Consider the following 14,059-nt stretch of genomic DNA (forward strand, 5'->3'; position numbering starts at 1 on the left):
AATAGCAAAAAGATAGAACAACAATTATGTAGGCTGTACATTTGAATACGTGTGTGTGTGTGTGTGTGTGTGTGTGTGTGTGTGTGTGTTTGTTTGTGTGTGTGTGTGTGTGTGTGTGTGTGTGTGTTTGTGTGTGTGTGTGTGTGTGTGTGTGTTTGTTTGTGTGTGTGTGTGTGTGTGTGTACTGCTCTGTCATGTTAGTTGGTTTATTCTGTTATTGGTTTGTATATGTTTGCTAATTAACATAATTAACATTGAATAACGTCCATAGAGCTCAACACATAGAGTCAGCCGCATCATCCACATGTAGATTCACCTATGACTGTTAAGGTTAGGGTTAGGGTTAGGGTTAGGTCATAACTGGTACTGTGGGTCAGTGTTGAGCTGGAGGTTTCTATCTCACTGTGATGGTCCAGATAAAACAATGGAGGCAGAATAATTCACTGTTGTTTGTGCCAACATGGCGTTGCTTTTAATTGGTGCTGATAATAGACAACATTTGGGTGAAGTCATCTAAACAGACAGAACACTGATGGTGGTCTATACAGAGGGGGACAAGTATTCAACGCATCAACACTTTTATTATTCAACATATTTCATTTGCAGCTTCAGCTTCACATGACAGTTAGACCAGACATCTGTATTAACTCAACAAAACGACACAGCTATCCTTCTCTGATCACTACCGACTAAACATCCCTCGTCATTACAGCCATTGGGGTTAGGGTATATGACATAGCAGATTATATTGCGTCTTTATTGTCTTTGAAAACGGATTATCTGACATTGTGCAGGTGAATATGATGTCTGCCAGCAGAGCACACAATACATCTGGTGTTTGATCTGTCCTACGTTTTATGACATGTCAGCATAATATAATAATATGCACCACGTGGTGTGAGGAGGGTCCCGCTGCACCGCTCTGGCAACTTCTGAACAACACGCGTCAGGTACACACACACACACACACACACACACACACACACACACACACACACACACGCGCGCGCGCGCGCGCACCGCAGACTGCTGCTTACACAATCACATCGTGTTCTAACTCGTCTAAAACACCGTAGCAGTAACAGTACAGGGTTAGTATAAGGTACTGTAGGACTTATCCAGACTGGAACACTTATATAAACACGGACGTTTCCTCTCGTCATCAGACAGACCTGAATAAACGGTGCCTTCATGACTCACCAATAAATCATCAGGAAACCGCACCTCAGATAAGGATATGGATGAGTCGGAATAGATAGATAGCAAGGTTCTGACATGGGAAATGAGAAGGTGGATCTATAGGGCAGGTTAATATATAAGAAGTTAATAAGAAGCTGTCAGGTGTGTTCTTATCCTAGAGGGCGAAGCCGCTGACGTCACTGGGGATGTGAGAGAGGAACATGGGGATAGTGTATTCAGAGGTGAGTTTTCCGTCACATTTATTTAGAAATGTTTATTAATTTATTTAGAACATGTGAAACATGTTCGTTTCGTTTAAATAGGCTATATTAGGTTGTACAGCTGTAGCTTATTTGTTTTTGTTTTGTGACCTTCCCTATTTCCTAAGAAGAGAATCAGTCTTAGTGACTTAGTCAGCTCAGATCAAACCTGTACAGACGTCCGGACTGTGTTCACCGGCTGTGAATGGATCGGGTTTTAATCCACTAAAACAAACAAGGCGAAACTTGAACTAAATTACAACATGTTATTAGTGTACTGTCTTATTTAGCCTATTTATTTACTTTTTGAGAAGCATTATGAGCTGGAGCTTTAATCTCACTTCTGGTTGTTTGATGTTCCATTAAAACACTGGGAGGATGGAGGGTTAATCCACTGTTCTCTGTCTAACATGACGTGATGCTTTGGCTTAATGTCCGTGTGTCTGTCTGCCTCACATGTGCTGTCTAACATTGTAATAACCACTTAGTAACAGACGCCGGTGGACTCTGGGCTGTTTGACTTGTTTCAGGTGTAATTTGTGTTTTGAAAGGGTGTGACCCAGAAGGAGGGACTCATGCCTAACCTGTTATGTAGCTTATCTTATCTTCCATGTTTAACCTGGGTTTGCCTGGGTATGATACCAGACTAGTAGCAGTAGTCTAACATAGTATATATAACATCTTTGCCATTGTCGTCTGTGTTAGTGTCGTTGCATTCTTGGTCAGTTTATCCTTGAAAAGAATAAAATACAATAAGCAGGAAATTACTATTTATCTACAGTAACTCCTAGAAAGAAAGGTACTAGCTTAAACCATGTTGAACCTCTTTGGGGGCGTGTACTGGAACATCCTCTCAGTGGAATGTCCTTTAGATTAGATTAGATTCAACCTTTCTGTCATTGTACAGAGCACAACCAAATGTATGTTTTGCTCTAAGCACAGGGTCAGCCATAGTCAGCGCCCCTGGAGCAATTAGGGGTTCGGTGCCTTGCTCAAGGGCACAACGGCAGTGGTAGGACACCTTAGATAGGATGCAAACAACCCTCCAGTCACCAGCTCACATGCAGCTCCCTCCTGAAGCGGGGATCGAACCGGCGACCTTCTGATTGCTAGCCGGCCTCTCTCACCTCTAGGCTACCACCGCCCCCAGGTGTTCTACATAATGGAACCAATAAGGGAAGGGTTCTGAAGGGCTCTCCTACAGGTGGAGGGCCGTTGCGTCAGCCTGAACCAGCTCTTCATGTTTCGGCAGCAGAACAACCGGCTCTCAGACAGGAAAACTGGTTCCAAAGTGGGACCAGAACTTGGCTGGTCGAGAACTAAGAACCGCCTACGTCAGGCACGATCGTCACCAACCAAGAGGAAGAAATCTGTGTATCGTTAATTTATTTGATTTGTTTAACTGCAATGTGATCAATACCAGCGTAGTCGATGCTAGGTAGCTAGCGATATCAACCTAGCGAGCTAGCTTACAACAAAGGCAACATTAACATCTTACGTTCAGTGTTAATAATGATCAAACGTGTTAGGTTTACCTTTCTTCTTGAACGTACTCACCGTCCATAGCAATCGCAATGAGCAGCACAAATACGCATAAATGTTGTTGTTGTAAAGTGGAGAGTCTCACCCTAACCCTCGTCTCAGACTGTACAGATACAGTGATGTCACAGATACAGATACAGTGATGTCACAGACACAGATACAGTGATGTCACAGATACAGATACAGTGATGTCACAGATACAGATACAGTGATGTCACAGACACAGATACAGTGATGTCACAGACACAGATACAGTGATGTCACAGATACAGATACAGTGATGTCACAGATACAGATACAGTGATGTCACAGACACAGATACAGTGATGTCACAGACACAGATACAGTGATGTCACAGATACAGATACAGTGATGTCACAGATACAGATACAGTGATGTCACAGACACAGATACAGTGATGTCACAGATACAGATACAGTGATGTCACAGATACAGATACAGTGATGGAATGACGTGGCTCTCTAAAAGCAAACCGGCATGTGGAAAAACAAACTGGTTCTCAGAAGGTTCATAAGTTGAACCAACTGTGAACCGACACTAACCCAGAACCAGAACTAGAACTAGAACTAGACCTAGAACTAGAACTAGACCTAGAACTAGAACTAGAACTAGAACTAGAACTAGAACTAGACCTAGGTTAGTGTTGGTGGAAAGGCGGGGTGGCTGTGTCTCAGGAGGTATAGCGCCGTCTAATGATCGCAAGTTTGGCAGATCGGCGGTTCGAGCCCTGGCTGGCCACATGTCAAAGTGTCCTTGGGCAAGACACTGAACCCCAAATTGCTCCCAGTGAGCGGGCCGGCACCTTGCGCTTGGAATAAGGCATAGCTATATAAGTATATATATATATATATATCTATATAAGTCAGTCCATTTGGAAAGAGGGTAAGAGAGACCAAATAACCCCAGGCTAAATGGAATATGAAATCCAGTAACCGTAGTAAATGAATCCACATGTCCTCCTCTCTGCAGCCCATCTGCCAGGCTGCGTATGATGACGACCTCCGCCAGGTGTACCACATTCTGAAGGACGATGCCAAGAGCCTGAATGTTCAGGACGGTCGGTACGGAGACACGGCCATGATCGCTGCCTGCAGACGGGGAAACGTCCGGGTGGTGAAGTACCTGCTGGACCTGAAGGCCGACGCCTGCCTCAGGAACAAGGTGCGGACGAGCTTCTGACCAAACATTTACATACATTTACATTTACATGTTTGGCATTTAGCAGACGCCTTATTCCAAAGCGACTTACAATCAATACATTTGAGTACTAAGCATGTGAATCATCAGTCCACCATTCCTGGCAGGAAGAGTAATCTAGTAATCCCGGGGCCACTGATAGAAGGAGAAACCTTCTTCTAAAATTTTTTTTTTTTATACTGGAGGAACAGAGAAACAGTACAAGGGGGGCGATAGAAGTTCTTAGGGACACAGTAGAGGGGAAAGCGGGTGTCTTTAGGAGACGTAGTGCTGAGGGGCAGAAGATGTCTCAGGAGGAGCAGTTAAGGTGTAACACACAACCGTTTAGCAGACACCTTTATCCAGCTTACAGCACACTGAGTGCATACCGTACATTTTGTATTTGAAATCAAACAATTACAATGAGATCGCCCTACCAGAGCCACGTGAGGCCACTGGACACTGGAGCAGACAGACCCACATCATGGTCATGGTAGAGCTGTGGTAGAGCTATGATAGAGCTATGGTAGAGTTATGGTAGAGTTATGGTATAGCTATGGTAGAGTTATGGTAGAGTTATGGTATAGCTATGGTAGAGTTATGGTAGAGTTATGGTAAAGTTATGGTAGAGGGCAGAGCTATGGTAGAGCTATGGTAGAGTTATGGTAGAGTTATGGTAGAGTTATGGTAGAGTTATGGTAGAGTTATGGTAGAGTTATGGTAGAGTTATGGTAGAGTTATGGTAAAGTTATGGTAGAGTTATGGTAGAGTTATGGTAGAGTTATGGTAAAGTTATGGTAGAGTTATGGTAGAGTTATGGTAGAGTTATGGTAGAGTTATGGTAGAGTTATGGTAGAGTTATGGTAAAGTTATGGTAGAGTTATGGTAGAGTTATGGTAGAGTTATGGTAGAGTTATGGTAGAGCTATGGTAGAGCTATGGTAGAGCTATGGTAGAGTTATGGTAGAGTTATGGTAGAGTTATGGTAGAGTTATGGTAGAGTTATGGTAGAGTTATGGTAGAGCTATGGTAGAGGTATGGTAGAGTTATGGTAGAGGGTAGAGTTATGGTAGAGTTATGGTAGAGTTATGGTAGAGGGTAGAGCTATGGTAGAGTTATGGTAGAGTTATGGTAGAGCTATGGTAGAGTTATGGTAGAGGGTAGAGTTATGGTAGAGCTATGGTAGAGCTATGGTAGAGTTATGGTAGAGTTATGGTAGAGTTATGGTAGGGTTATGGTAGAGTTATGGTAGAGTTATGGTAGAGGGTAGAGTTATGGTAGAGTTATGGTAGAGGGTAGAGTTATGGTAGAGTTATGGTAGAGTTATGGTAGAGTTATGGTAGAGTTATGGTAGAGGGTAGAGCTATGGTAGAGTTATGGTAGAGTTATGGTAGAGTTATGGTAGAGTTATGGTAGAGCTATGGTAGAGTTATGGTAGAGTTATGGTAGAGCTATGGTAGAGTTATGGCAGAGTTATGGTAGAGTTATGGTAGAGTTATGGCAGAGTTATGGTAGAGTTATGGTAGAGTTATGGTAGAGTTATGGCAGAGTTATGGTAGAGTTATGGTAGAGTTATGGTAGAGTTATGGTAGAGTTATGGTAGAGCTATGGTAGAGTTATGGTAGAGTTATGGTAGAGTTATGGTAGAGTTATGGTAGAGTTATGGTAGAGCTATGGTAGAGCTATGGTAGAGTTATGGTAGAGTTATGGTAGAGTTATGGTAGAGGGTAGAGTTATGGTAGAGTTATGGTAGAGTTATGACAGAGTTATGGTAGAGTTATGGTAGAGTTATGGTAGAGTTATGGTAGAGTTATGGTAGAGTTATGGTAGAGGGTAGAGTTATGGTAGAGGGTAGAGTTATGGTAGAGCTATGGTAGAGTTATGGTAGAGTTATGGCAGAGTTATGGTAGAGTTATGGTAGAGTTATGGTAGAGTTATGGTAGAGTTATGGTAGAGCTATGGTAGAGTTATGGTAGAGTTATGGTAGAGTTATGGTAGAGTTATGGTAGAGTTATGGTAGAGTTATGGTAGAGCTATGGTAGAGCTATGGTAGAGTTATGGTAGAGTTATGGTAGAGTTATGGTAGAGGGTAGAGTTATGGTAGAGTTATGGCAGAGTTATGGTAGAGTTATGGTAGAGTTATGGTAGAGTTATGGTAGAGTTATGGTAGAGCTATGGTAGAGTTATGGTAGAGTTATGGTAGAGTTATGGTAGAGTTATGGTAGAGTTATGGTAGAGCTATGGTAGAGCTATGGTAGAGTTATGGTAGAGTTATGGTAGAGCTATGGTAGAGTTATGGTAGAGGGTAGAGTTATGGTAGAGTTATGGTAGAGTTATGGTAGAGGGTAGAGCTATGGTAGAGTTATGGTAGAGTTATGGGAGAGTTATGGTAGAGGGTAGAGTTATGGTAGAGTTATGGTAGAGTTATGGTAGAGTTATGGTAGAGCTATGGTAGAGTTATGGTAGAGTTATGGTAGAGTTATGGTAGAGGGTAGAGCTATGGTAAAGTTATGGTAGAGTTATGGTAGAGCTATGGTAGAGCTATGGTAGAGGGTAGAGCTATGGTAGAGTTATGGTAGAGTTATGGTAGAGTTATGGTAGAGGGTAGAGTTATGGTAGAGTTATGGTAGAGCTATGGTGGAGTTATGGTAGAGTTATGGTAGAGTTATGGTAGAGTTATGGTAGAGTTATGGTAGAGCTATGGTAGAGCTATGGTAGAGTTATGGTAGAGTTATGGTAGAGTTATGGTAGAGTTATGGTAGAGTTATGGTAGAGCTATGGTAGAGTTATGGTAGAGGGTAGAGCTATGGTAGAGTTATGGTAGAGCTATGGTAGAGCTATGGTAGAGTTATGGTAGAGCTATGGTAGAGGGTAGAGCTATGATAGAGTTATGGTAGAGTTATGGTAGAGTTATGGTAGAGTTATGGTAGAGTTATGGCAGAGTTATGGTAGAGTTATGGTAGAGTTATGGTAGAGGGTAGAGCTATGATAGAGTTATGGTAGAGTTATGGTAGAGCTATGGTAGAGTTATGGTAGAGTTATGGTAGAGTTATGGTAGAGTTATGGTAGAGCTATGGTAGAGCTATGGTAGAGATATGGTAGAGCTAAGGTAGAGGGTAGAGTTATGGTAGAGTTATGGTAGAGTTATGGTAGAGTTATGGTAGAGCTATGGTAGAGTTATGGTAGAGCTAAGGTAGAGGGTAGAGTTATGGTAGAGTTATGGTAGAGTTATGGTAGAGTTATGGTAGAGTTATGGTAGAGTTATGGTAGAGTTATTGTAGAGTTATGGTAGAGTTATGGTAGAGCTATGGTAGAGTTATGGTAGAGTTATGGTAGAGTTATGGTAGAGTTATGGTAGAGCTATGGTAGAGCTATGGTAGAGTTATGGTAGAGTTATGGTAGAGCTATGGTAGAGTTATGGTAGAGTTATGGTAGAGTTATGGTAGAGTTATGGTAGAGTTATGGTAGAGTTATGGTAGAGCTATGGTAGAGTTATGGTAGAGTTATGGTAGAGTTATGGTAGAGCTATGGTAGAGTTATGGTAGAGCTATGGTAGAGGGTAGAGCTATGGTAGAGTTATGGTAGAGTTATGGTAGAGGGTAGAGCTATGATAGAGTTATGGTAGAGTTATGGTAGAGTTATGGTAGAGCTATGGTAGAGTTATGGTAGAGTTATGGTAGAGTTATGGTAGAGCTATGGTAGAGTTATGGTAGAGTTATGGTAGAGTTATGGTAGAGTTATGGTAGAGTTATGGTAGAGGTAGAGCTATGATAGAGTTATGGTAGAGTTATGGTAGAGTTATGGTAGAGTTATGGTAGAGGGTAGAGTTATGGTAGAGTTATGGTAGAGTTATGGTAGAGATATGGTAGAGCTAAGGTAGAGGGTAGAGTTATGGTAGAGTTATGGTAGGGTTATGGTAGAGTTATGGTAGAGCTATGGTAGAGTTATGGTAGAGCTAAGGTAGAGGGTAGAGTTATGGTAGAGTTATGGTAGAGTTATGGTAGAGTTATGGTAGAGTTTTGGTAGAGCTATGGTAGAGTTATGGTTACTGGTTAGCAACATAGGGTTCATAGGTGTTCCTGTCAGTATTGCCTTACACACAGTTCAGATCAGTGAATGACGCGTACATCGTGCTAGCACTCGTCTGTATTAAATATGTCGACTCGTGCCAAGGGCGTGTTTTGAAACAATGTGTCTCTGAGACGTTCCCTAACCCTAACCCTAACCCTGGCTCTCTGCCTGCAGAAACAGAGGACCTGTCTGCACTACGCTGCACGGAGGACCTACTCCTTCCTGGACTACCTGATGATCGCCATCCTCATGCCGATTCTGCTGATCGGATACCTCATACTGGTAGGTTACAGTGGTCATGTTATACACCCACAGAACACTCTATTAGGAACACCAGTACACCTTCTCATTCATTCAGGAGGTGTGGGTATTAATGTTTTCTTGATACGCTTTTGGCCCGTTAATACCAATCAATCATCACTTGAATGCCACAGACTATTACAGTATTGTTGCTGACCATGTGCATCCCCCTCCACGGCAAAAGTAATCTGAAACTGGTTTCATGAACAGTTCAGTGTTCTTCAGTGGCCTTCCCAGTCACCGGATCTGAATCCAATAGAACACCTTTGGGATGTGGTAGAATGAGGGATTCACAGCCTGAAAGTGCACCTGAAAAATCTGGAATTGCGTGATGCAATCATGTCATCTTCGACCACAATCTCAAAGGAATATTTCCAACATCTTGTGGAATCAATGCCACGAAGGATTGAGGCTGTTTTGAGAGCAAAGGGAGGCCGTATCCAGCGTTAGTATAGTGTTCCTAATAAAGTGTTCGGTGAGAGTATAAATGTAATTCTATCTGCCCCGCGGTGGTGTAGCGGTCTAAGCACTGGCCACTAGTGCAAGCTGCCCACCGGGGACTGGGATCGAATCCCAGCTCGCCAGATCCGGATATGGCCGAGGCACACACAGGGAGCGGCATATTGGGCGGCCGCTCCCGAGGGCGGTATAGGAGTATTTACGGACAAGGATCCGTCGCGCAACAGCGCCCCCTGGGTGCCGGAATAACGGTGCTGGGCTCGAGGAGCCAGTCAGCTAGTCTGCCTGGCGGCCTCCTCTGGGGCTGCCGGCCACGGGGTCGTGCGGCGGATCCTACGCAATAGGCAGGGGATAATTGGATGCTAGGTTGGGTTCAATTGGCTACCAAATTGGGTGAAAAAGGGATCAAATCTGAAAAACTAATTTAAAATAAATAAATAAATGTAATTCTATAATGTAGAGGTACAAATCCTTAAGTCTAAGGACAGAAATACATACTGTTTAAATATATTATACAGTTTTTATAGTGTGTTGAAACATGTCATTGTGTCATAATTGTCATTCTTTTCACAGCTAGAGAAGCAAAGGAAGAATGTCAACTTAATGAATTTGGTTTTGAGCAGCGATGTCGAGGTGGATGCAGTGGACTATGTGAGTAACCCTAACCCTACTCTCTTAGAAGAAAGGTTCTAGTAAGCAGCAAAGGTTCTTCATACGTAGAACCCCTGGTAGAGGGTTCCTCTGAAACGTACCGCAGAACGTAGTTCATCAACGCCAGTCTGTTGTTGCTTCTTTTCATTTATTGCAATAATTTCAGCTGGGTAACTCTGATGTTTCAGCTGGGCAACTCTGATGTTTCAGCCTGGTAACTCTGATGTTTCAGCCTGGTAACTCTGATGTTTCAGCTGGGCAACTCTGATGTTTCAGCCTGGTAACTCTGATGTTTCAGCCTCGTAACTCTGATGTTTCAGCCTGGTAACTCTGATGTTTCAGCTGGGCAACTCTGATGTTTCAGCCTGGTAACTCTGATGTTTCAGCCTGGTAACTCTGATGTTTCAGCCTGGTAACTCTGATGTTTCAGCCTGGTAACTCTGATGTTTCAGCCTGGTAACTCTGATGTTTCAGCCTGGTAACTCTGATGTTTCAGTCTGGTAACTCTGACGTTTCAGCCTGGTAACTCTGATGTTTCAGCTGGTAACTCTGATGTTTCAGCCTGGTAACTCTGACGTTTCAGCTGGTAACTCTGATGTTTCAGTCTGGTAACTCTGACGTTTCAGTCTGGTAACTCTGATGTTTCAGTCTGGTAACTCTGATGTTTCAGTCTGGTAACTCTGACGTTTCAGTCTGGTAACTCTGACGTTTCAGTCTGGTAACTCTGATGTTTCAGTCTGGTAACTCTGATGTTTCAGTCTGGTAACTCTGACGTTTCAGCTGGTAACTCTGATGTTTCAGTCTGGTAACTCTGATGTTTCAGTCTGGTAACTCTGATGTTTCAGTCTGGTAACTCTGACGTTTCAGCTGGTAACTCTGATGTTTCAGTCTGGTAACTCTGATGTTTCAGTCTGGTAACTCTGATGTTTCAGTCTGGTAACTCTGACGTTTCAGCTGGTAACTCTGACGTTTCAGTCTGGTAACTCTGATGTTTCAGCCTGGTAACTCTGACGTTTCAGCTGGGTAACTCTGACATTTCAGCTGGGTAACTCCTGGTTTCAGCATTTGCAAAAGGTCAGAGCTGGCCTGATTTCAATAAATGCAAAGAAACAAAAACAAAGGTGTATTTATGGTGGGTGCAGCCTTACACTACATTCAGCACCACAGCTCACCTGTCAGCTCGCAGCAGGGGAATCTTGATGTCAGTTTTAGATCAACATTAGAATGAGCCACAGATATTCTCTGTAACCAGTTTGTCTTTGTGTTCGTGGTGTTTGACAGAAGGGAAACACCGGCCTCCATTACGCCTGTACGAGGAAGAGCCACAGGATCGTCCCGTTGTTACTGGAGAAGAACGCAGATGTGTCAATCAAAAATAAAGTAAGTGTGAGGCCGGTCAGCCCACTGCTGGAAGTCTCTCTGGTTGTACCTGTGTAGTGCTATAGTTACTTTACTGATATAGTTACTTTACTGATATAGTTACTTTACTGATAAAGTTACTTTACTGCTATAGTTACTTTACTGCTATAGTTACTTTACTACTATAGTTACTTTACTACTATAGTTACTTTACTACTGCTACTGCTACTGCTGCTACTACTACTACTACTACTACTACTACTACTACTACTGCTACTACTATACTACTACTACTGCTACTACTATTACTACTAGTACTACTACTACTACTACTACTACTACTATACTACTACTACTACTATACTACTACTACTACTACTACTACTACTACTACTGCTACTACTGCTACTACTACTACTACTACTACTACTACTATACTACTACTATACTACTACTACTATACTACTACTACTACTATTACTACTACCGCTACTACTACTACTACTACTACTACTACTATTACTGCTACTACTACTACTATTACTATACTACTACTACTACACTACTACTATACTACTACTACTACTACTATTACTGCTACTACTACTATTACTATACTACTACTACTACTACTACTACTACTACTACTACTATACTACTACTGCTACTACTACTACTACTGCTACTACTACTACTACTACTACTACTACTACTATACTACTACTACTACTACTACCACTACCACTACTACTACTACTACTACTACTACTACTACTACTACTACTACTACTATACTACTACTACTACTATTACTACTACCGCTACTACTACTACTACTACTATTACTGCTACTACTATTACTATACTACTACTACTACTACTACTACTACTACTACACTACTACTATACTACTACTATTACTGCTACTACTACTACTATTACTATACTACTACTACTACACTACTACTATACTACTACTATACTACTACTACTACTATACTACTACTACTGCTACTACTACTACTACTACTACTACTACTACTACTGTTACTACTACTGCTACTACTACTACTACTACACTACTACTACTACCACTACTACTACTACTACTACTACTACTACTACTACTACCACTACTACTACTACTACTACTACTACTACTACTACTACTACTACTACTACTACTACTACTACTAGTACTGTTCGTACCTTAGTACTGTAATCACCTAGCCCCTGGGTAAGTGCCTTACCTTAATGTGACCAAGCTGGTAACACAATAACACAGTAATAACTATGTAATAACACAGTAATAACTATGTAATAACACAGTAATAACTATTCTCCTGCCCTTCAGGTTGACGAGACGCCGCTGGACATCGCTCAGAGACTGAAGTTCAGGAAGATCGTCACCATGCTGAAGAAGGCAGACTGAGACAGACTAACCCTGGTAGAGAACCTGAGGTTCATCATGGAGCTCTGGGCTCGACTGTCAGTCAGTTTATCAGTTCTTAACATGTTTTATATTGTCCTTTTGTATATATATTGCCTTGCGTAAGTAATAAGACAGTGAAGCATCTTTTATTCTTTTGGCTACAAAGTTTGGATTTGAAGGTGGGGGCAGTGGGGTGGGGGGGGACTTTGCATTCAAAGTGTTTCTACTTTCATTTCTACTTTACCCTCACAGCAGTTTGGAGTGTAGAGCCAGAAGATGCTTCACTTCCCTGTTACTCCTGCAGGGGGCGCTAGAACAGCACTGTGTTGTAAAGTCATTGATTCCCTGTAACAGTTCCTATTGCGATAATGTTTAAATTAAACATCCTCGTTTGTCCCTGTGGGTCCTTTCTAATCTCAATACAGTTCACCAGGGTTAGGAGCTCTGCTATAGAACCTCGTCTCTCTCTTCTTATTAGCCCTTCTTATCGACCGAAGGCTCTTGATACGGTTGATCATCTCCTGTTACAGAGGTTAGGGTCCATGGCCTCCTGTTACAGAGGTTAGGGTTAGGTTAGGGTCCATGGCCTCCTGTTACAGAGGTTAGGGTCCATGGCCTCCTGTTAGAGGTTAGGGTTAGGTTAGGGTCCATGGCCTCCTGTTACAGAGGTTAGGGTCCATGGCCTCCTGTTACAGAGGTTAGGGTGAGGGTTCATTAGTTTGAATAGGACAGCCAGGGTTTACAAACATGTACATGGATTTCAGGAGACAGAGTTCAGTCTAGTTAATAAAGGTGTTCCGCAAGGCTTGGTTCGAGGTCCAGTGCTGTTTACCATTTCCATAAGTAATGTTGGTTTGTCCTTGAACGATTGTAAACTGTCTCTTCATGCTGATGATGCTGTTGTCCCTTCCTGCGCCCCTTCAGTTCAGCATCTTGACCTTCCGCAAGGTTTTCATTCTATTAAACGTTTCTTATTGATCTGAAGCTGATTAGGAAACTAAACTAAATATAAAAAACTAAATAAAACGAAATATGTTTTTAGATCCTAATATGATGTGCAGACTGATCACGCCTCACCTGGGCATTAAGGTGATGAACTCGTTGAAAACAAAGTTAAAAAACAGTTTGAGAGTTAAACTTTTTCTGTATAAAAACAACAGACACAATGATGACCTTCAGTTTCTCTTGTGTCACCTGGTCAGTTTAAAACCTTGATAAAGGATCTGTCATCCAAGGAATGTTTTAATGATAATAATTTATAATAAGTATATTGTGTACATTGACTTTGCAGTTGATTAACCATATTATGTTTGTAGTTAAAACAGCTGTTGTCCTCAGTCTCACTAGGACCCGCGGCCTAAATAAAAGTTTAATAAAAAATAAAATACCTTGAGTAGATTCAGTTCTTCAAGAGTCACTCAATACTGGATTACATCATGGATATTTATTCAGTAGGAAGATCCAATAGTGACAAGGCAACACGTGTTAAACACAAAATAAGTAGAAAATACAAACATGAAGAAACAACATTTCTTTAAGAATTTAAAACAACACAGCAACAACAACAGAGTCCTGATGAGGGTTAGGGTGTGTAGAAAGCTGCATCCTAG

General features: G+C 41.9%; 2 protein-coding genes across 2 annotated transcripts in view; one reads left to right on the forward strand and one right to left on the reverse strand.

Annotated features, from left to right (window-relative positions):
* Positions 1-1,400: 1,400 nt before the first annotated feature.
* ankrd22 (ankyrin repeat domain 22) lies at positions 1,401-12,449 on the forward strand (the record flags this gene model as incomplete). Its single annotated transcript, XM_080542021.1, has 6 exons — positions 1,401-1,421; positions 3,972-4,163; positions 8,423-8,530; positions 9,581-9,658; positions 10,940-11,038; positions 12,372-12,449. The coding sequence occupies 6 exons, from the start codon at positions 1,401-1,403 to the stop codon at positions 12,447-12,449; spliced, it is 576 nt and encodes a 191-aa protein (XP_080398147.1).
* A 1,434-nt stretch (positions 12,450-13,883) lies between these two features.
* Positions 13,884-14,059, reverse strand: part of lipf (lipase, gastric) — a 16,079-nt gene continuing 15,903 nt past the window's right edge. The window contains exon 10 of the mRNA XM_080542020.1: positions 13,884-14,059. This exon is cut by the window's right edge and continues 796 nt beyond it. The gene's annotated coding sequence lies outside the window, so the exon portion shown is untranslated.

Source organism: Nansenia antarctica (assembly GCF_963989245.1).
Source record: "Nansenia antarctica genome assembly, chromosome: 11".
Classification (NCBI taxonomy): domain Eukaryota; kingdom Metazoa; phylum Chordata; class Actinopteri; order Argentiniformes; family Microstomatidae; genus Nansenia; species Nansenia antarctica.